At 42.2% G+C, this 27,411-nt stretch overlaps 2 protein-coding genes across 2 annotated transcripts; both read left to right on the top strand.

Moving 5' to 3' along the window:
• The first annotated feature begins 491 nt into the window (after window positions 1-491).
• Window positions 492-7,218, top strand: pld5 (phospholipase D family member 5). Its single transcript, XM_034540005.1, has 10 exons — window positions 492-530; window positions 1,685-1,821; window positions 2,503-2,686; window positions 2,870-2,978; window positions 3,403-3,530; window positions 4,958-5,155; window positions 5,967-6,118; window positions 6,322-6,487; window positions 6,629-6,719; window positions 6,971-7,218. The coding sequence occupies exons 1-10, from the start codon at window positions 498-500 to the stop codon at window positions 7,216-7,218; spliced, it is 1,446 nt and encodes a 481-aa protein (XP_034395896.1). The 5' UTR covers window positions 492-497.
• A 2,807-nt stretch (window positions 7,219-10,025) lies between these two features.
• LOC117725101 (girdin-like) lies at window positions 10,026-27,083 on the top strand. The gene is made up of 29 exons (XM_034528584.1): window positions 10,026-10,085; window positions 10,172-10,263; window positions 11,757-11,862; window positions 13,916-13,985; window positions 14,570-14,628; window positions 14,728-14,811; window positions 15,134-15,274; window positions 15,516-15,691; window positions 16,596-16,677; window positions 17,485-17,643; window positions 17,797-17,943; window positions 18,105-18,249; window positions 18,621-19,298; window positions 19,381-19,586; window positions 19,713-19,907; window positions 20,621-20,751; window positions 20,854-20,995; window positions 21,113-21,286; window positions 21,467-21,628; window positions 21,756-22,033; window positions 22,131-22,274; window positions 22,404-22,590; window positions 22,835-22,980; window positions 23,183-23,275; window positions 23,754-23,965; window positions 24,536-24,613; window positions 25,180-25,431; window positions 25,635-25,700; window positions 25,990-27,083. The coding sequence occupies exons 1-29, from the start codon at window positions 10,026-10,028 to the stop codon at window positions 27,081-27,083; spliced, it is 5,559 nt and encodes a 1,852-aa protein (XP_034384475.1).
• The last annotated feature ends 328 nt before the right edge of the window (window positions 27,084-27,411 follow it).

Here is a 27,411-nt window from a genome sequence, read left to right as displayed (position 1 = left end):
CCCTCTCCTCTAAGCCAAGCCCAACTGCATTCTGTCAAATGAGTTTTGTTCGAAGGGCAGATAAAAGAGGAAGATAAGGAGGAGGAGAAGGAGGAGGAGAAGGAGGATTGCTGGGGCTCGGAGCTACAGCTCTGTATTGGCTGTTTGAACAAGAGGGGTTGGGTCTTTCTCCATCTCTCTCACCACCTCCACCGAGAGCCAGAGAGTGAGCAGCACGAAAGGCAGCTCTGACACACACACACACACACACACACACACACGCAGCCAGAGGCTGAAAGCAGCATGTCAGGACATCGGACGGACCAGGACTCGAGGTACACACACACATACCTTCCAGGACAGTGAGGAACCATCAGGATGAAGACGGTGGCAAAGAGTGGAGACATCAGAGCAGACAGGCTGAGGGGTTGGTGATGAAGACAGACAGACAGATGAAGACGTGTGACTGAGCTGCAGTGTCCCCACCTGTCAGAGAAGTTTGAAGGAGTGCTGCTCTCATGGCGGGACCGACCACACAGGAGCCCTTGAAGGTGATGTTTACTGCCCTCAACTACACTCTGCATCTATTTGACATGTCCCATGTAACATGATATTACTGTTACTGGTCTCAGTGGACAGCAGACAGGGTGTGAGGTGTATCTGGCCAGCACCAGTCTTTCAGACTCATTGCCTGAGGTAGACTGTGTTGGGAAGAGTAGGAAATCAAGTTGGCAAACCCCACCTTCTCCCTGACGTGATACTGTGTGTTTTTCTTTTGTTTTAGGTTTATTCAAAAACATCAAGTTGTACCTGGGAGTCATAATTTAGAAACTGCTACTGCTTATGCTGCCAAACTAATCAGTGGTATACAATTCATTTGATTGATTGAACACAACCAAAGAGAATATATAATGTGACGTGAGGACAAAACCGATGCAGCCAAACAAGGCATTTGAAATGGTGAAAAGCTGTTGTAAGCAAAACAGAAGTGCCGAACTGCACTTTTAAAACAGTGGAAATCTCTCCAGCCCGAGACGGGCTAGATCAGGGCAAAGGGGCTGCTGCTTCGTAACCACTGACCCTACTGTCTGTCACTCAACCCTTATTACAACCAGTGTATACCATACAATGCCACACACATACAGGCACACTAATATAGACTTTAATATTGCTTGTCGAAAATGCGACATTGAGCGTACCCATGCTGGCCCAGAGGTCATAAAATCCCCTTCAGCTGGGGATTCGCTTCAACAACAAAGCAGACAGTATACAGAAAAGCAAACCAGAGTCTACAGTATTCCTTATAGTTGGGCTTTAGTGTGTATCAATTTGCCTTCAGCTGGAGAGCGTTGCACTTCACTTGTCCTCTTCCCCGGTGGAATAAAGTAGGATTTGTGAAGCTAAGGTTGTTTTTGCTCCAGAGCTTTTGAATGTCTCGCCTGCCAAGTTGTCAAATTAAGAGTTTCTACCGTCGAGAGAAGACAGATAGTTGTTGTTGTATCCATCGTGAATACAAACCTTTAATCAATGATATTGAATGATAACATTAACATTTAATGGCTGATCCTTTCCCTTTTGTACACCACCTAAAACCTAACTGCCGTGTCAATCTCTTTACTGAGAGACGTTACCCGGCTGTTACAATAGCAGGAGGGTTCTGCAGTGCTGCAAATCATCTGTTGTCTGTGTCAAACTCATCTTCCAGACCCAGCAGAAGTGCATTGCCATCTTTGCCCTCCTCTGCTGCTTTACTGTGCTGGTGGTGCTAATCTTCTCATCGGTGGACATTTGGGGGGACGATGAGGATGGTATTACAGAGGAAAACTGTAGCAGAGACTGCAGGTAAGGTGCTGTGCAAGTGTGACATGAAAAAAAAGGTTGGCATTCATGTAAAGTGCGAAACATCTATAAACTATAACACGGATTCATTATTAAAGTATCTTTAATTCTGTTCTCCACTAACTCATTATCTACTACTACTTTTAATTAAAAGTTATTTAGGAACAACTTTGATTCTTAATTATCAGGTTGTTTCTCCTCACTGGCTCCTTGGTAACTTCTTAGGGTTTTGTGTACCTTATTGTACCAACGTGTTGTTACTTAAAGAATATAAAGCCATATTTGTATACAATTTTAAAAAAGCAGAGATATTATCTTTTTTATTCCACGCCTTTTTCTTCATTTGTCGAAACCTACATTACCCAAAATACAACATGAATGTCAACAATTTGGTCAGAGATTCTCATGTGTTATGCTAGTAGCAGCGTGTGTAGCCTTAAGATGAGAGGAGGAGTGGGCTACAGAGGTCTACCCTGTCCACACCCCCAGATTGATTTTATTTTCTAACTTGTAGTCTTCAGCTCGACACAGAGACATCACCTTTGAGGCAATATATCAAATGTCATGCAGTACCCTTTGGAACACATGTAGTAGTCCTCCTAAAGATGTGTAAACAGACTTTGATGTGTTGTTGTTGAATTACAATTAAAGGCTCCTGAAACTCAAGAAGTGTGTTAATTTCAGCATCGTGCTTGTGGAGAATATTCCAGACAACCTCATTCTTCCCATGGATGGCAAACCCCACCTCCCTCTCTCTGTTGGCTTTCATACATTGTTGGACAAGGCAAAGCACTCAGTTGAGGTGGTGTCACCTGTCTGGGCCTTAAACCCCTGGGACCTTGAAACAACGCCAAGCAATGCCAAACAGGTACAAAGTCATGGCACACAGTCTGAATATGTCCCACTACATTCATGCAGAGTATGAACCATCTGCAATTCCCAGGTGTTGTTGTAAGGGGTAATGCAATTATTTTCCAGTAGCTATCAATGAGGTTAGTCCTGCCGAGATCTAAGTATCAACTGTAATACAGAACATCCCCCTCCTCCTCAGGGTCAGCTGTTGTTCCAGAGACTGCTCAGCCTGAAATCTCGTGGGGTAAAGCTGAAGATTGCCAGTAGTCTGACTAACTCTGCTGAATTGAAGACCTTGGCAGCACACAGTGAGTGTCTGTCATATTTTAATTTTATAAAAGCAATTTAATATGCCACAGGAATGAAGATGTTTAGCTCCTAACAACTCTGCACAAACCAGTTTTTTAAAGAAGAAGAACATTTTTAGTTAATGTTTTTGTTGACAGATTAAGGCTCATTAACACACCTGAGCCCCATCCAGCACCTTCACAGCAAGGGTCATACAACCTTCAACATGTGTGCCAAACTTCACAATGAAGGTCAAAAATACATGAATGTGTTGATGTACCTGGCTGCTTTCCTTTCAAAGCCTTTGCATCTCAGGCTGCCTGCTTTGCCCACATCAGACCCTCCAAGGCCAACTGGCACATTTCCACAATTCTCTCCACCTCATTCTTTCCCACTTTTCCCACTATCACCACTCTCCGACTATCTCTGTCTCATGTTGTCCAGATGCAGAGGTAGATTTTGTTAATATGACAGCGCTTACCAGAGGAGGACTGCATTCCTCATTCTGGATAGTGGATCGGAGGCACATTTACATCGGCAGCGCTGACATGGACTGGAGGTCACTCTCCAAGGTAACAACGGGCATCGGCAACATGAGTGTGCAGAGTAAAGTCAGCGTCGAGGGTAAATGAGCTGCTGCAGTGCTCGGATCTGCAGTTCTTTTCTGGCCTCAAAATGGCTAGAGCTAATTTTGGTCTCTCAGAAATACATGCTGGACAAACTTAATTAAATGATAACTTTTGCACTCCTTGGGGACTTAAAACATAGTCAGGATTAGTTCCACTCTACAACCTGTACTTTTTTATGCAATTACTCTAGCCTCTTAATGGGCGTCAGGGATGATTCAAGATTGATGTCTGAGGCGGGCTAGAAAGACAAATAGCATTTCACTTTGCATTTAGTATGTAATTCACTATAATACAATAGAGGAGGAACCGGGGAGCATTAGCATTCTACTACTTAAAGCGATTACCTGGCACTTTTCATACTTCAGCGCTGGCTTGAGGTAGAACTACTGTTCGGTGTAATTAACTAAGGAGCCAGAGGGAAAAAAGAGACATATATAAATGATGACACACGCACACCTACAAATGATAGAAGGGAAGGTAAGAAGAGAGACAAAAAGACATACATTTACTATACATTGTAGTAGAATAGATTGATAGTGCTGTGTGCTTCCTTCTGGGTCACTCACCAAAATAGAATAAACACAAAACAATAATTAGGACCAGGCAAGATTATATATTTAGAACTCTTTGTTAGCTGTGTGTAGCCATGCTTTGGTCCAGACTGAAAAACATTGATTGAATGGGTTGCAATTAAAGTTTGCATATATAACCACTCTGCCCAGAGGAAGAATCCTATCGGCTTTCGTGAACATCCTAACTTTTGTGGTTTTGAGTAAAATGTCTCGACAGCCATTAGATGAATTCTCATAACATTTTGAATACATATTAATGTCTTAATTAACTTCACATCTCCTTTTCATCTTGCACCACCATGAGGTCATTGAGTCCAGTACTTTGGTTTTATGACCAAATGCCTGCAGAACTAATGTCATTCCCATCAGCCTTTGCTGTTAGTACCAGTTAGCAAATGATAACATGCAAATACGCCCAGCTAGAATGTATAATATTTACTATGTTCACCATATATGATAAATATTATACCTGAAAAACGTCAGCATGTTAGCATCGTCATTGTGAGTATGTTGGTGTGCTTATGTTAGCATTCAGCACCACTGTGTCGAGCCCCACAGCCAAAAAACCCTCATCCTACTATTTTAATAGAATCAATTACTACTATTAGATAATCAAATCCTATACTGGAGTGTTACTATTGTGACTCTAAAATCAGCATCACGTTGCCTTTTATCTAACTCCTATTCCTTTGTCCCGTTGCGATAGCATATGTCTATCCAATGAACACACATACACAAAGACTGCAACTTCTCTGCTGCATCATCTTTTTCTGTGTGCTTCTTCCTGACACCCCACAGAGGAAAGAACTGGGGGTGGTGGTGTATAACTGCAGCTGTCTGGCTCTGGACCTCCACCGAGTCTTTTCATTTTACCGGCAGCTCCATGAGAGGGACTACATCCCCTCAATCTGGTCGAAGAGAGTCACAGCCCTGTACGGGAGGCATGATGCCTTGGAGCTGCAACTCAACGCCTCAGAGGCCGCTGCTTATGTGTCTGTGAGGAACGACTTTGTTATGCATCCCTATTTACTGCACGTTAACACAGAAAGTGATTCACAAACCACATGTTGTGTTTGTAATAGATTATTGAATCGTTTCATATTCCTCTTAAGGTTCCTGGACTAGATGGTGAATGTTGTTAACCAACTAATAACAGACACATGCAGCGGGTGATTAATCATGTTAATATCACGCAGAGGAGCATCTTGAGTCTGAATATCTCAGTAGCTCAGCCTAATTTGACAGTAATGAATCTTGTTGCCCTCTAAGCGACAAGACGCCTATCAGTGGCCTTTAGGGCATTTATCATCCGAGAGGAACTAATGGAGCCATGCTGTCAGAAGCTGCTGGCAACTCCAACCTGCCAGTGTGCCTTGTTGTTGTTGTTTTCTTGCCCTTTACTTTGTCAAAATGTTACACTGAATCCGTCAGACATTTTGGAAAATGATTTTCCTTAATTGTGTTGACCTTTGTGTAACAATGTCCAGTGGGGTATACATTAATTTGTTGAATTGGGACAAACTTAATATCAAAAGTCATCCGAGTCATTATTGTCCCCCCAAGGGGAAATGTATTCCCACAGCACTGTACTCATCAGAGAGCAGTACATACAACAGCAGCACACAGTCTTCAGGGAGGCTTGTTTTCAAGGCCTTGACTGTGGGGATCAGGTGTTCCCCTTCTGAACATCAGTGTTCTGTACCTGCACCCAAAGAGCAGGAACTCACTTTTCAGTTCTTTGGTTTTCATCATTTTTATTACACTGTGAGTACAAACTTGTTTGAGTGATGATCTATGCTGTCTGCAGACCTCTCCCGAACTCTTCTGCGCTAAAGATCGTACCAGAGATGTAGATGCCATCTATGAAGTCATCCAGAGTGCAAAGACATTTATCTTCATATCTGTGACGGACTACCTCCCTCTGTTGATCAGGAGTTTCAGAGGAACATCGGTCACAAGGTATATTAAAGCTATATTTCCAGGAGCTTTGAAATTGAGGCATTGTTTCATGTGACGATACGTTATATAAACTATTTTTGCGGGTCTTGGGATGTAAAATTTAAAAATGTAATCATTCAATATCTTAAATTTGAGAAACAAACATGTGTATCATTGCCTTTAGATTGTAAATCAGTGTCTAATTACAATGGTTGCATCAATAGGTACTGGTCACCTATCGATGAGATGATCAGAGAGGCCGTGGTGCTTAAAGGAGTCAGAGTTCGCCTGCTGATCAGCTTCTGGAAGAAGACTCACCCCCTCACCTTTAACTTTGTCACCTCCCTCAAGTCGCTCTGCATGCAGCTGCACAACTGTTCGGTAGAGGTGGTGCGTGAATTGACATAGTTCCTCCAAATATGTTTCATGAAAGCTGTTGTTTAGTATTCTTTATGCTCTCATGTCACATTTAGAAAAAGTGTAGTATCTTTACACACTGGTCATGATTTAATACTTTCTTTTTTTTTGCAGAGGTTTTTTAGTCACAAAGAGCAAGAGGATGATATTCAACATGGACTCAACCACAACAAGTACATGGTGACCGACAATGCTGTCTACATTGGTAGGCAATGCACAATATGTTTGCAATCAATTTATTTGACATTTAAATTATTTTCTCTGGGATTTTATGTGCATGTACATGTTTTCAAGATAACATGTCTAATTGCTATTTTAACATTCTCTTTCTTGACTTAAAAGGCTATTTTAACAAGTGAATGGTATTTCTCCAAATGGAAAAGCACAGTAGTGGAACTAATTATTTTGTGAGATAATACGCAGACACAATATCTAAGGTTTGCTGTTTCTCCACAGGTAACCATGACTGGGTCGGGAGTGACTTTACCATCAACACAGGAGTCGGGCTGGTGGTGAAGATGAAAAATAGTCTTCAAGACAGAGGAGTCCTGGAACACTTCAAGGCTGCTTTTGAGAGAGACTGGAGGTCACGTTATGCTAAGAGTCTTCAAGGAAACAAAGATTCCCAGGGGAAATACAGAAAACTGCATCAAGTGAAAATGAATTTGCAGACTAAGGAGGAAAATAACCCTTTATCTTTATAAGCACAGAATGGCTTTCTATATCCTTAGATTTTACAACACATGTACACAATATGAGAATGTGACGTATACTCTTAGACTTGACATTCATTTTCTGGCATTTTAATAGATTCAGTTCCAAACAACAAAGAATGTTTGCAGTAATAATAATTTGACTCACTACAGTTGAAAGTTACAGTAATAGTGTAACTGCTTCATTACACGTTGACTGTTATATGACCATGCAATGCTGCATGAATATTGAAAGCAATATTCAAATTCAATCTATATACAATCACAAGCAATATGCTGATTATAAAATCAATATGCTATATGTGAATCTTATTTAAATATGTAAGCCTATCCCATCAAACTCACCAAAACAAATCAGAAAGAAATCTGTTTTTATTTGTATTTTACACACTTTGTATTACTTTTTTGCATAACATTTAGGACTTTGCATGCTATCAATGAATAGCACACAGGCTGTAGTTTCACTGATGTGACGACTGTTTATCATCTCATTGAAAATTATATATATTATAAAATTTTCCTTTTTCCTAATTGTTCTTGTGTTTATTTTTCCCATCAAAACAAGGTCAGGTACTTCTTAACGGATAATAATAAAACTTTCATGGCCGTGTTTTCTGTTTTAGAGAATGTAATTGGCATTGACTTATAAAGTGCTGTCCAACCATTGTTCATATTTTCCTTTTATCAAAGTCACTAACGAGCTGTGAGTTACTTTTCGGTGTGCCTCTTGCAAATGGAGAATGAAGTGTAGATCTGAAACATAAGGAGGCCTCTTGAATCACATAATCGGTTATTGTTTGATTTAAATGAAGGTCTTCATAGTTTTAATGTAATTTTTAAATAAATGCATAATGTATGTATGCACGCAATCATTTCTACAGTAATGAGGTCAGTATATATTATATAATCTCAAATTGCACCCACCACACACTTTATATATTGCATTATTACAAAACTAGAGTAATTTATTAGGAAAACAGAGCATATCCAGTGTGTCCAAGAAATGTATCTGTTACATTTTAAATAGTCCAAAATATAAATTCAGTTTAATTTGAAGTACTACATTTAATAAGGCCAGTGATGAACTCGGTCCGACTGCAAGAACCAAATGTGGCCGCTGGGGGGCAGAAAAACTAAAAGAAAAGATGATTGACAAAATACTTTATCTGGCATGTTGGTAAACTGGCTTTCACAGAGTTACCATCAGTCAAAGTTCAGCATTTCAATCTTCACATTACATGGAATAATTAGAGTTAATGGTATGTCAAATAGCAGCACAAACTATTTCTGTGTTAATACAAGTGGACAATATACTGTGTATCTGTCTGTTGACTGAGGGAAAACATCTGGCATTTTAATGTATTTAGAAAATTGGAATAGCTTTTTCGAGGAAATGTTCAAATGTTGTCTTATTCGTACGAAGCTTTTTGTTTTTGCAAAGCATTTTATAATAAGACTTAAATAACACAATTCATTTTATATTTTTGTTGTGTTGTTTAATTGTGTTTCGTTACACCGACACTATTTTGTTTTTTTAAATAGTAGAACCAGCCCTCTGTATAGTGCAATACAGTTCAACAACACCACAAACTACATCCTAAAACACTACTAAACATTATAACGCTAGGATTTATTGCAGGACTGATGTATTAGAAAATTGACAATTGTATATATTACTATTTATATGAAGAAATTATGTACAACATTGTTATAAAGTGAAATTAAAGTGTATTATTACTCGTTTTTTCTTTTTTTACATTATTGTAAAAATACAACAATGAAAGATTTGCTTCCAGTTTTAAACACAAGGTGGCGCTCTTAGCTCAATCACAGGCTGCTAACTCGCAGCTTCAGCTTGGCATGATGAGTTTGGAAGTTTTGTATTCAGGTGAAGAACTTCACTCGGATAAAGTACCCTTATAATGTACGCTTTATTATTGTTAGAAGCAAATCATGATTTGAAAACTCAAGTTGAGGGAATTAACTTGAATTAATAAACTTTGATTGTGTTTACTATTCATTGTTGTTTGAATTGTGGCTACATTGTAAACTTGGTAATTAAATAATGATTGAAAAACATGTTCTGAACTTTTAGTAAAAGTCGTCGTCGTACATGGTGGTAAATCCTTTTTATGTCATAGTCAACGTGAACAACCAAATATCACCTCAGCCTTTTGTGGTCGCGTGAAAGAGAGGCTGATGACGGGGGGAGGGGGGGTGGTTGTCATGGTGACAGATTATCGGCAAAGAAATGTCCGATATCTCTATTAGCTCTATTGGTCTGCTGGACAAGCAGGTCACGTTGCGACGTCTCGACTGAGCTTTTGAGGTTTGGACATCTCTCTTTTGGTTGTCAGCGTGAAATATAGTTTCAAAATAGTTTGAATCAGTGCTAACTCTTTCTGTGTGATGCGCAGGGGGAGCTGGGAGGAGGGGGAGGGGTGAGAGAGAGAGGGGGGGGGGGGGCAGATGCCTTTGCAGCAGAGGACCAAGGAGGATGTTACCGTGTGTGTGGTGTTGCGGGACGGGATGCGGATGGGACAGGACGGACCGACGGGATGTTTGAACACCAGCTTGGCGACAGTTAAACTGCTGGAAAAACAGCGACGATATAAACCGCAGTGCCGAGAGGACATTCCCGACTGACGTCAGTTTAAATGAGGTGGACCGGACCATTTGGATAGTGCACTCATGCGAGACCTCTGAAGAACATGTCGGCGCTGGCCCGCTGCCGGTCTTTCCCCTGATTGACAGTTGGGATGTTCGGTTGAGATTGAGCACCCACAAGCTCGGTCGCGATGGAAAGTGGAGTTGTTCTGCCCTGTGTTGAGTTCATGCTCAGCCCGCTTGTCACGTGGGTAAGTATTACAGAAGGCTCTGCTTTGCTGTCAGACTGTGATATCAACCTGTCATCCTGTGCATCCTCCTCTCTTTGTTTGTTTAGGTGAGGACATTCGTGCCACATGATGGGGGCATGCACTTCGACTTGTCTGTATTACTGGATGGAGGCTTTTTGAATGATATAATGACACAGATGTAAGTCACGTCAAGCAACATCTTTGTTGTTGGAGCTTATGTTTAACGTGTCACATTTATCAGTTAGGTTCTGAGCAGTGTCCAGATGGTTATCTAGATTAGTAGCCTGTCTTTTGAAGCTGTTGATTGTCATGGTTTTAAATAGCAATTAAGGATGATGATGATTAAGTGTATTGTTCCAATACTAGAAATCATCTCGATTAAGCTGTATTAAGTCTTTTTTTAAGAATTAGTTAGCATCTCCCCTCATGCTGCTACTGATGCAGTATCAAGCCTCTGCTACATCCAGCCACCAACAGTACTGGCTGTGTCACTCTTCAGTATTAAAGGGTATCTTTGTAGTCTGCAGCGGTCTTCAAATGCAACTTCCTCATTACTTACAGGTTATGTTTCTCAAAAAAATGTAAGGGCCATCACCTATGAAATAGACCAGCTATGGGAAAACTTGAGGAAATGCATAGATACTGTCAAGACCCTACTTAAGAGATTATGATGCAGGTGCCTTATGTTCTGAGGGAATTAACCTCACTCTTAACAAATATTAACTGACGGTCCTCTGGCAGTTTACAATGAGACACAAACTGCTGTAAACCCTGGTTTTAGTCTTCATGTTGACACTTCAGACATTGATGGTTCAACTAAAATTGAAGAGTTGCAAAGATAGGGTAAAACAAAACTGATGACCCAATGCACTTGTGGATAATGCTGTCTAGCCACCCCAAGTCTACAGTATGCATTCATCCCACTTATCCCCCAGGGTCACAATAACCAGCTCTAAATGCAAAACAATGCTGCGTCGAGGGGAGGGCAAGAGGCGGGATAATCTCCTGGATTGGGAGACCCTCTGGGATTAGGCCCTGGTTGCTGGTGTTTCGTGGGTCCAGGACACAGATGGGAAGGGAAGGGAGGAGTCACAGAAACAGGACAAACAGCACAGAGATGATGAAAGGCATAATTTAAAAAAAAGTGATGTACAATGCAGCACTTACGTCTCTCTGTCATCCATGATGTCTTTCTATTTGTCAGTCTGTCTCACTCTAACTTCTATATTTAGAATTTCAGTCCATCTCTTTGGGAGCTACTCTTAATGTCTGCACACAACATGTTTCCCTTCCTGAGCAACAAGGTGAGGTCTGTCCTATTAAACTGCACAAAGGTTCACGAATGACAGCACTTCAGTTGTTCAACGCCGGACTACATTAGGCTCGTTCAAACAGCCCAAGAATCCAGCTAAAGTGTTTCCTTTGGGTGAAAAGTCTAATGCCACCCCATTTGGCTCAAGCGGTCCTGTGTTTTGGCTGAAAGGAATGACGTCACTGGGGCTAAAGTTAGGAATGAATAGAGACCTCATACATGTTTTCATGGCGATCCCTGAGCCAAGACTTTTACCAGCTTGCAGCTTCCTCTCACTCCATTCCACTGACAGCCGTTAGTTTGTTTGTGAATAGCAGAAATGTCAAGTAAAATGCCTTTGTGTTGTGTCGTGCCTTTAGAAATCCCTCAGCTATACCTCAGGGTGCAAAGAAAGTGAGCAAGGATCAGAGTCAGAGGATCCAGAACCTGAACTTCCTCATCCAACAAATAAAGATGTATTATCTGGTAAGTTTGGGATGTTCCCTCCCATTGTTTCTCATCCATATTTTATATAAAGTATCCAAACAGGCCACCAAGCTTTCCCTCTCTCTCTACATGGGATTATGATATCTGAACATCGGATTTTTCAACTCTGTCTCAATTTTGCAACGTCCATCACGCACACACTGACTCACACATGCGCAAACCAGATAGTTGGTAGCACTTGTGTCACAGCAGATCAACTAGTTCTTAAAATGCATGCCCTAAATATCAGCCATGTACACATCTGTGTAATCAGCACAGGAGCGAGCAGACAGCAGTCAGAGCCTTAGACAGAGCTTTAGAGTGGCACATGAAGTCACGAGATTCATTGGCAGACACCACTGATGTTGAATCTTGGATTTGCTGTCTGTGTAAGAGTAATTAAGTACAACTAAGCTAAGCTTTCTTCTGCTAAGAGCTGTTTAGAGCACAAGAAAAGTAATTTCACTGAGGATGGGATGATCGAGTGCTTCAGATTAGCGCCGCAAAAGAATAACGAATATAAAAAAGATTGGGTTTATATATTGTTTTGTTACAACAGATCAACAGCATATCTGATACCATCATGTCTCATTATCGTTTCTACTGTATTTCACTTTTGGTAAAGTCAAGGTTTGGTTACTTCTAGTCGTGTTGATCTAAACCAATGCAGCTCTCCATCCAAGGACCCTTCAGGAGAGAAAAACGTCAGCATTCACTTGAGCCAGAGACAGGCTGCAGCTTTTTATTCATGCCTTTGCTCCTATTAAAATAACTCTGAAGTACACTGCAGTACATGTAGATGTAGGGCAGCTCTTGAATCTTTTATCTGCTGTCATGTGAAAATCCCATCCTGATCTGATTTGGGTTATTTGTATGTGTAAGGTCAGCTGAAGGACTTGACTTCTGTACTGGTTAGAAAATAAGACTACAGACATCCTAGCTGCTCTGTGGGGCTACATGTTTTGTCAGAATGATAATATTTTGACAATCACAATGCCAAAATGCTGATGTTTAGCAGGTATAATGTTTAATGTTCACCATCTTAGTGTGTTAGCATGCTCAAATTTGCAAGTACAGCTGAGGGTGATGGGAATTTCCTTTTTTTTGCCGGTATTTGGTAATTAATCAAAGTAGTGGACAATATAGATTTTGACATGATGATGGTAGTAGATAAAAACTCAATGGATGACCAAAGTTATTACAATTTGGGCTGTAATCTGTAGTTGCTGCGCTATTTCAGTCAAGAATCCCTAAATGTCAACTTCAGTGTGGCGCAACAGGAAAACTCAGAGACCACCAAAGTCAGTGTGCTTCATTGTGTGGGGACCAGGAATGTCTGTACTAGTAATAGTACCGATGTTTCACAATAACCGTCACAGCCCATCCACTACCTATCCCACTACCATGTTTTAGGCCGGACCGAAATGGCAGACTGACCCGTTGGCAGTGCCATCCTCGAGCCATGTAGCCACTGTGGCTAAAGAGTCTTTATACACACTCTGAAACATCATACATATCTAAAATACAACATCTGTGAGCTTCTTTACAAGTGACATTCAGGACAAACAATCATTTCAACTGATAAAGGTGCAATAAAAATCTGCCACAGGAAAATGTAACTATTGGTGCACGGTGGACTGGATTACATCTAAGAATTAAATGATTCTAGTCAACTGTGACTTTCTGAGCATATGGGAATCAATAATAGTTTCCTTTACAGTGTCATTTTTCCTCATTAGGAGCTAATAACAGACACTATTACACTGCTCTCACAACAGCACACATACTGACATAAATGCAAGGCTGTACCAAACACTGCACCAAGGAAACTGGCTCTAACCATTCAGAGCTCTCCTCCATTTGTTGGCTGTGTTTCTATACATGTATTTAAGCAGCTGCTATGTGCTGTACATACATACGTCCCTGTCCATTCAAGCACTTTGGCTAGACCGCAAGAAGTCTTGTATACAGTCCTCGTTTTAGTTTGGCCTGAAATGTCCTCATCTTCCTTTTTTCCTCTACCCTCATTCCTCGCTGTTTCTCTTTTTTTCAGGATAATCTGAGACAATTAATAATGATTCCTTTGCCAAATGTGTTGCTGCTTGGCAGGACTCCTTACAGTGGTATGCTCTTTTATTTCTCATCTTGGAGCTGCTAAGTCACTTTGTGGTTTGAAGCCTGATTAGTATGTTTGCTGATATTCAATAAGCCCTGCATTCATTTCCAATCACTCACCTAAAATAAGGACATGGGTAATATAGATCATTGGTAATTTGGCCAAACTAAAACTTTTGAGAGAAAATTAAGTTTATTTGACAAAAGGATACATCCATAACTTGAAAAAACAATCTATCAGTTCCATCCAATTAAACTAAAGTTAACTACTAACAATAATGTAATTGTTAAATACATTTAAACATTTTAAATAATGCAAAATGTGCGATAATCTTTGTTTCTAATTTGAACAATGAAAATCAAGTAGCATTTTCCACAACAAAGGTTTCACGATACAGTTTCTGATAAAGTTTGAATTAAATTGCATTCTATGTCTGATAACCACACTGCTTTGTGATGGTTAGGCTTTGGCGAGTGCTGACCCAAATTCACCAGCCAGCAGTTTATTCTACTTTAATCCATACCAGCAGCACTAAGTACTTCAATCTGATATTTCATATTTCAGATAATAAGCTTTTCTTCCTCTTAACAGAACAAAGTCTGGAGGAAATGAAGAAGCTTTTGCTACTTCTGTTGGGCTGTGCAGTTCAGGTAAATCCTGACTATCTTGTCATTTCTTTGCAGAAATCCTGAAACAGACAGACTGCATGAGATGTGGAGATTTAAATCTGTTTACATTTTTATTTTCAGTGTGAGAAAAGGGAGGAGTACATCGAGAGGATCCAGACACTTGACTTTGACACAAAAGCTGCCATAGCTGCACATATTCAGGAGGTATATGACTTTATGAGATAACAACACTGTGTTGTTCAGGAAATCAGTTTGTGTGTAGTTGTGCTTGCGTCTGATACAACTATAGAATACTGTAAATACAGTAGGATTCACAACCAGCAAATATAGTATTGTTAGTTGCATATATTGTGACAAATATGGTCTATATAAAATTGTTGGAAGTCGTAATGATTTATTCAGAAGTGAAAGACAAAACTGCTGATGTCACCTTTTTACTGCATTTGGAGGATCCTTGTGCCAATGTGAATTCATTTCTCATTATATTGTGTTGTTTCCTGCTTCCCCGTCTTTCCATGTTTACCAGGTGACCCACAGTCAGGAGAACGTGCTGGATCTGCAGTGGTTGGATTCCAGCGAGATGCACTCTGAGGAGTTGGAGGTCGTAGCGAGGAACATGGCCACGCACCTCCGACATGTGCTGGACCAGAGGGACACCCATCAAGAGGTATGATTGTTTTTTGCTGATTATTTAAGAGATACATATTAACTGCAGGTTATATCTCTGTGGTAATACAACATATTTTATACATGAAGATGTTTTGGGGTATAAAGTAGCTACAAACTAAGCATGATAAGATGTCGACATTTGATGTAGATAGTGGAACGGCTTCAGTTCTTCTCTGAGTGCAAAGACTTTAAGAGATAAATTGAGTCAAATGATAATCTGTAACCTGTCCTTTCTACAGACTATTGCAGAGCTAATGCAGGAAAAGGAAGGTGGGGTTAGCCTGCTCAATAGCCCCTCCAGCCCGCAGTCTGGCAGCTACTCTCCCAGCATGCAGCAGCAGACAGGTACTCAACAACACCTGGCAGTGGAGCTGGCTGACTCCAAGGCCAAGATCAGACGACTTAGACAAGAACTGTGAGTACCAAACAGTTAATTGCATTCACTAAAATAGCAAATACGAGTACAATGTAGTTAGACAAGAAAGCAAACAGCAAAAAAGAGGGAAAAAACTCCTTGTGGCTCAATGTTTTACATATAATGTAAACAATCACAGTCATGAAATCATCTTGCAGCAAACATGCCAGAGCATATACACAGTTTCTATCATGAGTTTCACTTCAGGGTGGATGTTAGCTAGCCTGTCCCCTGGGGAACTGCCAATAGAGAGTGAATGAGAGGCAGAGAGAAAGATAGTACAGGATAAGAGATGCCTCTGGGAGTTTGGCCCACATTACTGCCTGCTTGGCAGGTTCCATGGCTGTGCACCACCACTGACCCACATTGGCTCAGCATTTCAGCAAATACTGCATGTGCTTACACACCCCACACACACGTACACACTCACACACACACCCACACACACACACACACACACACACACACACAAACTAACCCTGATCCGACCAAGATCTCAGCTCCATCATTGCTCTCCTTCCCATTTACTCGGCTGTAGTGTCCTCTCTTGTTGGGAGGCTCAGATTGACATCCTGCTGCCGCTGAGCAAACACAATACCACTTAAATCATGTATGGAGATGGCCTGAGACTGTTCTTTCATGTACATAATATACATCTGAAGCTGCATCGGTTTCTCTACAACGTGTGAGAAATACAAATATATGGGGCTTAAGAAGCTTTATGTTAAAGCTTTATTTTATTATGTGTGGTTTACAATGCATGAGTGTAACAACATTGATCATTCTACTTTTGAATGTGCGAAACACAAAATGTCATAGGTGTATTTGTATATGGTCGTTTGCAAATGATGGCAGGAAAGTAGTTCACTCTAACCTTTCGGCACTGCCCATGTGACCCCACCAGAGAGGAGAAGAGTGAGCAGACGCTGGACTGCAGACATGAGCTGGAGAACATGGAGGCAGAGCTGAAGAGGATCCAGCAGGAGGTTTGTAGTTAGAAATGACAAAGAATAGATGCAGCTCCTTCTGATGGTGGCACACAGTAACCTCCTGGCCACTGCGGATTATATAGATTATTGCACACCATACTTCTCTGCAGAGCGGTGCTTAATGACAGCACATTTAAACCTCTGAACTCAGAGATACAAACAAAGCTTATATGGATTTGTCTGAACAGCAGATCTCATTTGTATCCTCTGTTTTAGCCTTGCGGCTGCACACGTTGGCATGGTTCATATGTTTCCAACATGTTGATATTTGCAGCGATTTCAGTGTTACAATATTGATGAAAATGCTCATTTTTGTCATCTTTATCCTTCATAGATGTAGTCTAGTTTTGGTCAAGCTTTAGTCCACATCCACTCAAAATATTCTTGTCGCTGAAAAAAGCGATTTCTTTTGAGTTTTTGATTTGGTTCCATCCATGTGTCAAATGTCCCTTTCACATTGAATATGTCCATCAATCTAGTCTGGCCAAAACAATACATTTGTCATTTTTGTTATAATAATTTCACATAAGATTTTATTTTATCATTATCTGATGAAAAACAGACTGAATGGAATACAGCTTTGTCGCTATGGCCATTTCAAGCAAAAATACTATTAAAAAATAATTGGGAACTATTCGATTATTCTTTGAAGATCAATGCAGCTTTGATTACAAATAATGGTAACAAACTGACAATGACTTCGTGCTGAGAGACACATGAAGACTTACAAATAGATGAGAAAGAAGGATGCAGAGCGTCATAACTTTTAGCTATAAGCCATGCTTCTGTCTGAACCTTTACCAGAACTCCCAGCTGCTTGTAGACGCCCGTGCAGCCCGCACCTACCGGGACGAGCTGGACGCCCTGAGAGAGAGAGCCATTAAGGCGGACAAGCTGGAGAGTGAAGTGGGACGCTACAGGGAACAACTGCACAAGATGGAGGTCTACAAGGCCAAAGTGGAGGTTGATGTAGTCTTAGAAATGCTTTACCAGTTCATTTTGATACATGAATTTTGATTTTATATGCTTGGACCTCAGGAAATCACTGAATCCTGCAGCGATCAAATATTGATTTATTTTTTGATGGGGGGCCCGGGGATGTTTTGTGTACTTCAGGAGCTGAAGGAGGATAACAGGGTTCTACAGGAGACTAAAGAGGTGCTGGAGGATCAGTTGGCAGGCGGGAGGGCACGCTCCGATAAAATACACCAGCTGGAGAAGCACAGTCTGCTGCTGAAGGCCAGGGTCCATGACATGGAGCAGGTCAGACGTCTGCACACAAGGAGATCATCGGCAGTATTATTCAAAATCATCTAGAGCTCAACATTAGAGTCCCCAGTCCTCTTTTTGATTGTCCCGTCTGTTCTGCGACTGGACAGAATCAGTTCTCATGCTTCTGCTGATACTTTGTCTCCCCACTTCAGGAGAGGGAGGCAGATCAGAGGCGCACTGAGGAGCTGCAGGAGGAGAACCTGGCTCTGTGTTTGGCTCAAAGGAGGAGCATGGAGGAGTCCCAGCACCTGGGCTGGGAGTTAGAGCAGCTTACCAAGACCACTGAGAACTCTCAGGGTAAGAGCTGCTGATCCAGTAAGATGACGTAGTGGGATAATTAATGGAGGGTTTTGATCAGAATAGTAGGGAGGGTAAGTAAGGAAATGCATATGTGAAATATGTAATTGTGTTCAGCATACATGCATGCATGAGCGCTTTATCCCAGGGACACTTTTTAAATGTTTTTTTCAGGGTCAGACATACCATATGGATGCATATTTGATGTTTCTACATTTTACAGTTTGTATGGTGAAATATGACCAAGAGTATAAACTCTTTGTTTCACCAAACATTTGTGATTTATGGATTAATGGCACCTGTTTACAACTCTTTCATTCTGTCTGTCTCAAGTCCTCGTCTCCTAATAGCCACCATGTGTTTGTGTAAAGGCCAGCAGACTCTGAGCGAGGAGGTTAGTGAGAGGACCTGCAGTCGGATGCTGAAGCTGGAAAAGGAGAACCAAAGTCTCTTAAGGACCATCGAGGAACTGAGAGCTGTCTCGATTAACAAAAACACGCAGCCCAAACATGGCCACCACTTTGAGCGTGATCATGTCTGCCAGGTGATCTGTAGCACCAACAACTGTACCTCATCAACAGATGAACCCACAGGATTGCAAACCACCTGCTCAAATATAGAATATTGCACTGATGTATTACCACACAGTGCAGTAACACAGCAGATGCTGAACGGCCATTCAAACTGTGATCAGCTGTTCCATGCAGCAGATCTGGAGCGAGTCCAGAGTGAGATCCTCCTCACAGATAATCCAGACCTTCTTGTTCAGGAGAAAGGACAGCTGGAGGACGCAGACCAAGGAGACCATTTCAAAGAATTGATGTCTGATCTGGAGGTCTTAGAAAACAATCACAATAGGCTTCATTGTTTTGTTGGCTCGCGTGATCACTCCCCTGGCTCGAAGGGCAGTAGTCCCTGCCATGACAGCATCTTCACAGGTCTGCCAACGCGTTCCTCCTATGACAAAAAGCACACACAGCGACTGGAGGCCAAGTGCAGGGCACTGGACACAGTTAACCAGCATCTACAGACTTCCCTCGATAACACTGGTAGGTTCTGTTGATCCAAAAACACAAATCAACGTAAAAGATTCAGTTACGCAAGCATACAACCCTCCCTCCATCTCTTTAGACAGGAAAGTTCAGCGCCTAGAGGCAGAGGTTCAGGAGCTGGAAGCAGAAAACCAGAGTCTGCAGGCCACTTTAGAGGAACTTCAGATCTCTGCACGGCGCCTGGAGCAACTGGAAACAGATAAGCAAAGCCTGGAGCAGGAAACCACAGTCCTGGAGAGGGAAAAGAGGCAGCTAGAGAAAGAGAACCGACGACTCCGCCAGAAGGTAGGTAGGCTTGTTTTTGAAGGGAAAGGTCTCAGTTGCTTACCCATGGTACCGCATTTCCAATGTTTGAAATACTTATGTTGCTCTTCAATGAAATGGCTCATTTTCTACCTTTCTCTGTTTTAGGCTGAAATCCAGGAAGCCAATTTAGACAGCAGCAATGTTTGTATGGCCAGCCTGGAAAGGGAGATGCGTTTTCTCATCAAGGAGGTGGAAGGGTTAAGGGACACTGCTGAGAGGGTCAAAGGTCTGGAGAGAGACAACAGAGAACTGACCAAGCAAGCTGCTATTGATCAGAGGACCCTGGCCACGCTCAGAGAGGTGAGGGGAGGAAGTCTGTGCTGTCTAGTTTACGCTGACTGAATAAAATAATCTACCCGGACATACCCTGAAGTTTCACTGAAAATGTTTTTTTACAGCAGCAGTGTGCATGTGTTTCACAGATTTTACTTTTTGATTGATTTTAGTCTAACTTGAACAAAACAATTATTTTAATACTTATTACTTTAATGAAAAGCAAGTACAAATACTGTAAAATGTATAAATATTATTTTCTTTTTCTTTTTTTCTTTTGTGACATTAATTTAGCCAGGTGTTTGGAAAGCATTCTTCTGTTGTGAATATCATTTTATGTCCAAATATGAAGGACATAAAGTAACCCATAACCCAGACCAAGTGCAGTGGTCTGCTGATTCAATTACAATGTATTCATCAGGGCTTTAGATTAACATTAAATAGTAGAGAAGTAATTACAAAAAAATAAATATTTGGTTATGTGGATTTGAAATGATGTCCTAACCTTGAAGGCATTTTTTACCACAAATTAAACTTTTTTTTATAAACTCTTAACTGTCATTTTGGTTTAAACTTTGCTTAGATTCTTCCTACCACTTGAACTAATTTCAAAGATTTACAAACATACTTTCCTAAACAGGGGAATTAAAAAAGTTATTGATGTGTACAAAATGTGTCGACTACGTGTCAGTAAAGGTCAAGAAAGTTTTGTGAAATCCACATGTAATGTCCATCTTTAGGAGCTGGTGAGCGAGAAGCTGAAGACCCAGCAGAGATACAATGAACTGGAGACGCTGGCCCATGAGTTGGAAATGAGGGTTCTGAACCAGGGGAGTGCAGAGGAGGCTGAACAGGAGGCACCAGACAACAGGTGCTTGGCGTTCCCATCCAGTACCTTTGAAGTGAATATGGTAAGAAATTTGGAGAGTTAAATTGCCACAGTTGGACTAAATCTCTTCTCTCCTTTTTGCAGCAGGTTTAAGATGCTGGAGTCAGAATTAGAGTCGTCTCTGAAAAGATCTCTTCAGATTAAAGAGGACAAGATGGCAGCTTTAGAGGCCCGTCTACAGGAATCCTCCACCCTGAACCAGCAGCTGCGCCAAGAGCTTAAGACTGTTAGTCGTGTCATAAGATTTCACTTTTGGAAGCTTGTTTGTGTCACATCTGTGAAAACTCCCTTCAAAGAATACATTGTATTTTGCGACAGATTCATTTGACCTTTGACCCCACAGGTGAAGCTGCGCTATGAGGCCTTGCAACAGAGGCAGGAGGAAGAGTGGACAGCATTAAGTTCCACTCCTCCCAGGGACACTGGCAAGGCAATGAGCGAATGGCTGCGTGAAAGCCAGGAGGCCACCAGGGAACTGCTGAAGCTCAAAGACCGTCTCATTGAAGTGGAGAGGAATGTAAGGGGTTAGCCTTTCTCAAAGTAAATTATTTATACGGTGAACAATTTATAAAGTGGTACTATTGGTTCTTAAACCACACTAGCACTTGCTTTTGATGTTAATTTATGCTATTAGTAGACCAAACAATGTGCTGAAGGCATATCACATTTTACAATAATCTCCGCTCCTCCTCCCTAGAATGCGACCCTTGAGGCAGAGCGCCAGGCAATGCAGGCCCAGCTGAGGCAGCTAGAAAGTCAGTCTGACAGTCAGCAGGCTCAGATTCTCGCCCTGCAGAGGCAGGCTGCCTCACTGCAGGAGAACAATACAGCCCTCCAGACACACAATGCAAACCTGCAGGTGCTCCTACAACAGACACTATTCTCTGTGGTACACATAACGTACACACATAAGTATATTCACGCCTCTGAAACAGTATGCAAGCATGGAATGTGACATTAACTCCTCATCCCTTTTTTTCCTCCAGGTGGAAAAATCCACTCTGAACTCACAGAGTGCTTCCCTCATGGCCCAGAATGCTCAGCTGCAGCAGCAGCAGTCAGGGACAGAAAGCGAACGGGACAATGCTATACGGGAACGTGAAGAGCTGCGCGGTGTTCAAGAGCAGCTATTAAGAGACCACGAGCGGCTGGCAGCTCTGCATGAACGGCAAGCCATGGAAGACGAGGCCCTAATGGGCAAGCATGGCTGTTTGAAAAAAGCCCATCGCACACTGGAGTTGGAGTATCGCACGCTGCAGGACAGGTAGGGGAAAGGCACTATCATCATGCAATGTAATACAAGATCCCTGCCTATTCTTGTATTTGTGTATTCATGCATGTCCATGTGGTGGTATCTTCAGGTACAATAGCCTGTTGCAGGAGCGAACCAAGCTAGAAGACCTGGAGAAAGCTCTGAAGGAGGAGCAAATAAGGATGGCTTTGGAGAAAGAACAACACAGGACCACTGCTGCTGAGTGTTGCAGGCTCCGTGACGAGAAGGACTGGTGAGGAGGCAATTACATTACACGCATACATACACCCACGAGAGCACGCACTCATGCACACCCAGGCGAATGAATGGATGTGGGCTTGTACAAGGAGCTATACCACTGTACATCTTCTTTTTTTTTAAGGCTGAACCAGACACATCGTCATCTTCTTAATGACAATGAGTTGCTGACGGCGGATCACAAACAGCTCAAGAGCCAGCTGAATGAGGCCAAGCTGGAGCACACCTGGCTGGAGGCAGACTTTTCCAAACTCAAGAAGGAGTTTCAGCAGCTGGACATCACCTCAACAAAGCTCACCAACCAGTGTGAGGTATTGACATGCAGCAGGCTGGGCTGGTGTAGTTTTGCTTATTAATTAATATAACTATACCTTGTAATTACCTCTCAACCTCAGCACACTCTGGACAAACACTCTTCATAGTCAGGGCTTCATAGGCTCAATAGGCTGACTTTATGGATCGTCATGCAATTTCTTGTTTTAATAATTGCACAATAGTGTGTGTTTTACATATATTCTTACATATGCACATATGGCTTGTCTGTGTGATGTCTAGCTGCTGAGCCAGTTGAAGGGTAACCTGGAGGAAGAGAGTCGCCACCTGCTCAGCCAGATCGAGACCCTGATGCTACAGAACCGAACCCTGCTGGAGCAGACTATGGAGAGCAAGGATCTGTTTCATGTTGAAGAGCGACAGTATATGTGAGCAAATACCGTGACAAGATAATGTAGCATTAAATAGGGTCTTATGTGTCGATTTACAGCATGTTACAGTAATTTGGCAATTCTCTCACACATTGAAGTGTTTGATACTTGCAAAAAGCCCAAAATGTACCTTATACTTTATAAGTACCACAGTAATAAATTATAAACTAGCTTTCTATCTGCCTATCTTCCTATTCAGTGACAAGCTTAATGATTTGAGGAGACAGAAGGAGAAGCTGGAGGAAAAAATAATGGACCAGTACAAGTTTTATGAGCCATCGCCTCCACGTAGGTAAGTTGCCTGCAATAGTAACAATTATCTATTTTTTTTGTTTTTTGACCATTTGTATGTGACAATACATTGAGCTCCACTGTGTTTTTCCATGTGCTAATTGTTTTGTTTCTTTATCTCTTTGACAAAATGAGGCAACTAAATGTGTAGCTGCTAAAGAGCTAGTTGCTAACTTCTTCTCTTTTGTTTGGTCCTGGGCAGGTACAGTAGTATGGGTTTAGTTTTCACAGAAAATAGTTGCAGCCCAAAAAGCTGCTACGAGAGCAGGGAGAGTGAATTAAAACAGTAAAGTAGTGGGCCAAAACAATGAGCTGCAAGATTCTCTGTAAATATTTGTCAGAACATTAATAACAGCAGCATCAAGTATGCGTTGTTTAATCTGTATATCAGGCAAACATTATCATCAATTGCTAATTTAGTTCACCTTTGCGTGATTGGTGATTGATTGATTTTTTCTTGTAAATCTGCCCGTCCACAGGCGTGGAAACTGGATCACTCTGAAACTGAAGAAGTTGATTAGATCCAACAGCCGTGAGCATGGACCCGACCGCCCACCAACACCCACACACACCGCCGTCGCTGAGCCGCACCTCTCCTGTCCCGACAACAACTCCTTCATCAGCTCAGATGGCTCTGGAGGCTCAGCCTCCAACTTGGCAGGTGATGCCATTTCACCCCAACGTAACAGCAGTGAGTATGACCTTCTTGAATTCACCTGATTATCTCCCATTGCAGTGGCAGGACCGTCTCATCAAAGTTCCAAAGTCCCCCCTTCACTGCTTCAGCCATGGAAGTCAGATTAGAGGCAGGGCCCCAGAGATCATTCAGGAGTGTCTTCATGTGGAATCACGTCCACAGGCAGAGGACAGGGCGGCATGGACGAACCGATAGCCACAGCAGTTACATCTTCACATGAAGTTGTATTTGTAGAACAGAAATGTTCCCAAAATCATACTTCCTCCTCCACCAAAAACAAAAACTTAAATAAATAAATGTTTTATAGGTAAAACTGTGAATACATACATAATGCAGGTATTGCAAAATGTTTAAAGATAAGCATATGTGTGTGTGTGTCTGTGTGAACAGTCCCCAATATGTCTTCTCCATGTCTTTCTTGTTTCTTAATGTGTTTCTCCACTCTTCTGTCTATACCCTTGTCTTGCCTTCCCTTCTTCCCTCTCTCCTCCCTGACATCCCTTTCTCTGCTTGCATCTATTCCTTTGTCTACCTCCCATGTCACTGCACTTTGCTGTTAAATAGCCACCAAAATGTTCCCCCGTTTAAGGAACAGGCTGAAGGACAGAGACAAAGTCAAGTCCCTCTTCCGGCGTTCCATGTGTAAGAAAGACCCCGGTGTCTACCCTCATTGTGACTGTAGCATTTCATTTAACTAACTTCATAATACTAAGTGTATCTAGGATTTATTCTTTACTCTCTTACATAACGTAACACCAAAGTAACCGTAGAGTGAGTAGGAGTCATACTTTTCAGTAAGGATATTTCCAAGCAGTTGCACTCATAGTAATGTGTCCATCCATGCAAACCTCATTTCAAGTAATGATAATACATTCTTTAAGCATTCATTTGCAGCAGTCATTTTAGCAGTGCTGCTATATTTGAAGACAATCTGGGATAATTTATCAGAGGTAAAATAAATGGTGCATTGCAGGAGGACACTGGTGCTGCATTAGGTCTGCCCTACCAGGAGCCAGCTGCACTGCTGGGATTAACAGTATAAAACCACATGTATAGATGGCTGTGTGGTATATGGAGAAAGCAACAAATCCCTCCCTCATGTTTTCCATATGCATAGAACAAAAATACATCCTAATCTCCATGACCAGTTCGCCTGTCTATCCCTCACCCACTTTCCACTTCTTCCACTCCTTGGTCCGACAATGCAGCCCTGAACAGCTTGGCGTACCCCTCCGCCCTGTTCAAGGAGGAGCAGTGGGCAAACAGCTCAGCACAGCTGGAAAGGTTAGAGGCTGATGTTGAGGAGGACAGGAAGAACACATTGTCCTCATCCCTTACCACATCCATTTTATCCATCCTCCACCTTAATCTTCCTACCACTCTACCATCTGGCCACGTCACCATCACTACCACTGACACCACCGACACTGTTCCAGATGCTTCTGAGTTCTGGGTGACAGGTAGAGGCCTTCATGAGCCACTGTTTTGTTTGATGTCATCGTCCTTAGTTAGATGCTAGAATGCCAGAATCGGTCCAGAGGAAAGGAGAGCAAAGACAGCACTCTTTTGTGCTTTTTTATTATTTTAGGAGTTGAAAATAAAATTGACGAAAAGTCTTGTTCACTTATAACCATTCAGTGATTTCTCATGTTATGCCCCACAGACAAGGATTCAAATGATAGTGCTGTGCCATCTGGATTTGAGGACAACGACGAGCTGCAAAATCATGGTAAAGCCCTGTGGATACACGTTGAGAGGATTCATCAAGCATTCAGATGTATTACCAGCTCGGGAATTAGAGCAAATCCATCAAATTGCAATCATGACCTTGTTTCATATTAATCTCTATCCCGATGACATGAGCCCAACAACTGTTATAGAAAGACTTGACTCTGCTGCCCCCTGTTGGTCATTACGAATATGTTGAGACAGCTGACACATTTTCACGATAGAAGTGAACGTGTGTGTCCATATTGCAGCTCTTTAAAAAAGCACCATCATCTTTTTTTTTTGTCCAGGGCTGAATGGCATCCAGAGTCGAGCCCAAAGCGAGAGCAGCGGTGAGTTCAGCATGAGTCTGGAAAATGAGCCGTGGTCAAATGGCAGCAGCCCTGTCCAGCAGCCCCCGTCACGCCGCTCCTCCTCCTTCCAGCCCCCCTGCGATACCTCCACCCCCCAACACACACAGAAGCAGCACAAGGAGAAAGCGTCCACCCTGCCCGTCACCAACAGCCAGAACCATGTTGCCCAGTCTCTGGCCAAGCAGAAAGCCCCTGTGCTCTCTCATGACTTCTGGCTCACAAGGGGCTCAATCAAGAGCATCCGACGGGGGTCGAGAGGGAAAGTGGCGCGTCGCTCGTCAGATTCAGCGGGCACATTGAAAATGAACCCAGCGCTCAGTGGGATGAATTCTAAATCCTGCTCTAGCAAAGCTGAAACTACCCGGGCCTTGGCGTGTTCACCGATCACAGTGCTGTATGTTCAGGGCCAGTCTTCATCAATGTCTGGCTGCCTCAACTGCTTCTCCACCCCTCTGGGGAAACAGGGGCGACAGAAAGGGTCCAGGTCGCCCACGAGTCTCCCCCGAGCCAGCAGTGTCATTTCCACCGCAGAGGGGTCGTCCCGACGCTCCAGTGTAAACAGTGAGTGCAGGGTGCTGGTCAAGACTGACTCGCTCTCCGTTCAGGTCTCAGATACGAGTAATCAGGAGGAAGCACCGAGTCAGCCTGAACCTGAGACGAATACCAGTGAGCCTGAGCCTCCTGTCAAACCTCCCAGAGACCCAACAGTTGTTGTTGTTGTTGTTCCCACAGACGACCCCAAATCTCCCGTGCAGGAGTCACTTTTTGGCTCCTCGTTCACTTTCAACTCCGTCTTCTCAAACACCATTTTCAGTGATTCTGTGGTCACGACCATGGCCAGTCTGGATGCCCTTGAAAACAACCAGAGCTTCCTCAGTCTGAATCCATCTCTGTTGCAAAATGGTCCACTTGAGAGCCAGGAGTCCACTCCCAACACGCCACAGACACTCAGCATGGTTAATGAGCAGAGTCAAAATGCAGAACATGCACCTGGGCTGGGGGAGAAGGACAATACGGTGACAATTGCATGAAAGCAGCTGCCACGTCATTGAATATTGTCTAATTTAGTAAAGTTGGTATATGCAAGGCCACTTTTCATCACAGAAGCACACTATGTAAGTCACTGTAATATAATATGTTTGCATTTTATTCTGCTGAATACCTAAGTATACCATGATCATAAAAAAGTGTTTTAAGTTACCTTTGCTTCAGATTGTTTTCCCCACACAAATGTTCCCTAACATATTCATATACCTGAGTAATAGTTCACAGTAGTATCTTTCCATTCTGATTGTCTCTTTTATATAACTTTGCCCTATATAACTCATTTGCCCATTTTACATTAGATTGGTGTTAGGA

The sequence above is a fragment of the Cyclopterus lumpus genome, chromosome 1 (genome assembly GCF_009769545.1).
Source record: "Cyclopterus lumpus isolate fCycLum1 chromosome 1, fCycLum1.pri, whole genome shotgun sequence".
Classification (NCBI taxonomy): Eukaryota; Metazoa; Chordata; class Actinopteri; order Perciformes; family Cyclopteridae; genus Cyclopterus; species Cyclopterus lumpus.
Note: the sequence above shows the minus strand (reverse complement) of the source record. Positions and strands in the feature narration are given on the sequence as shown.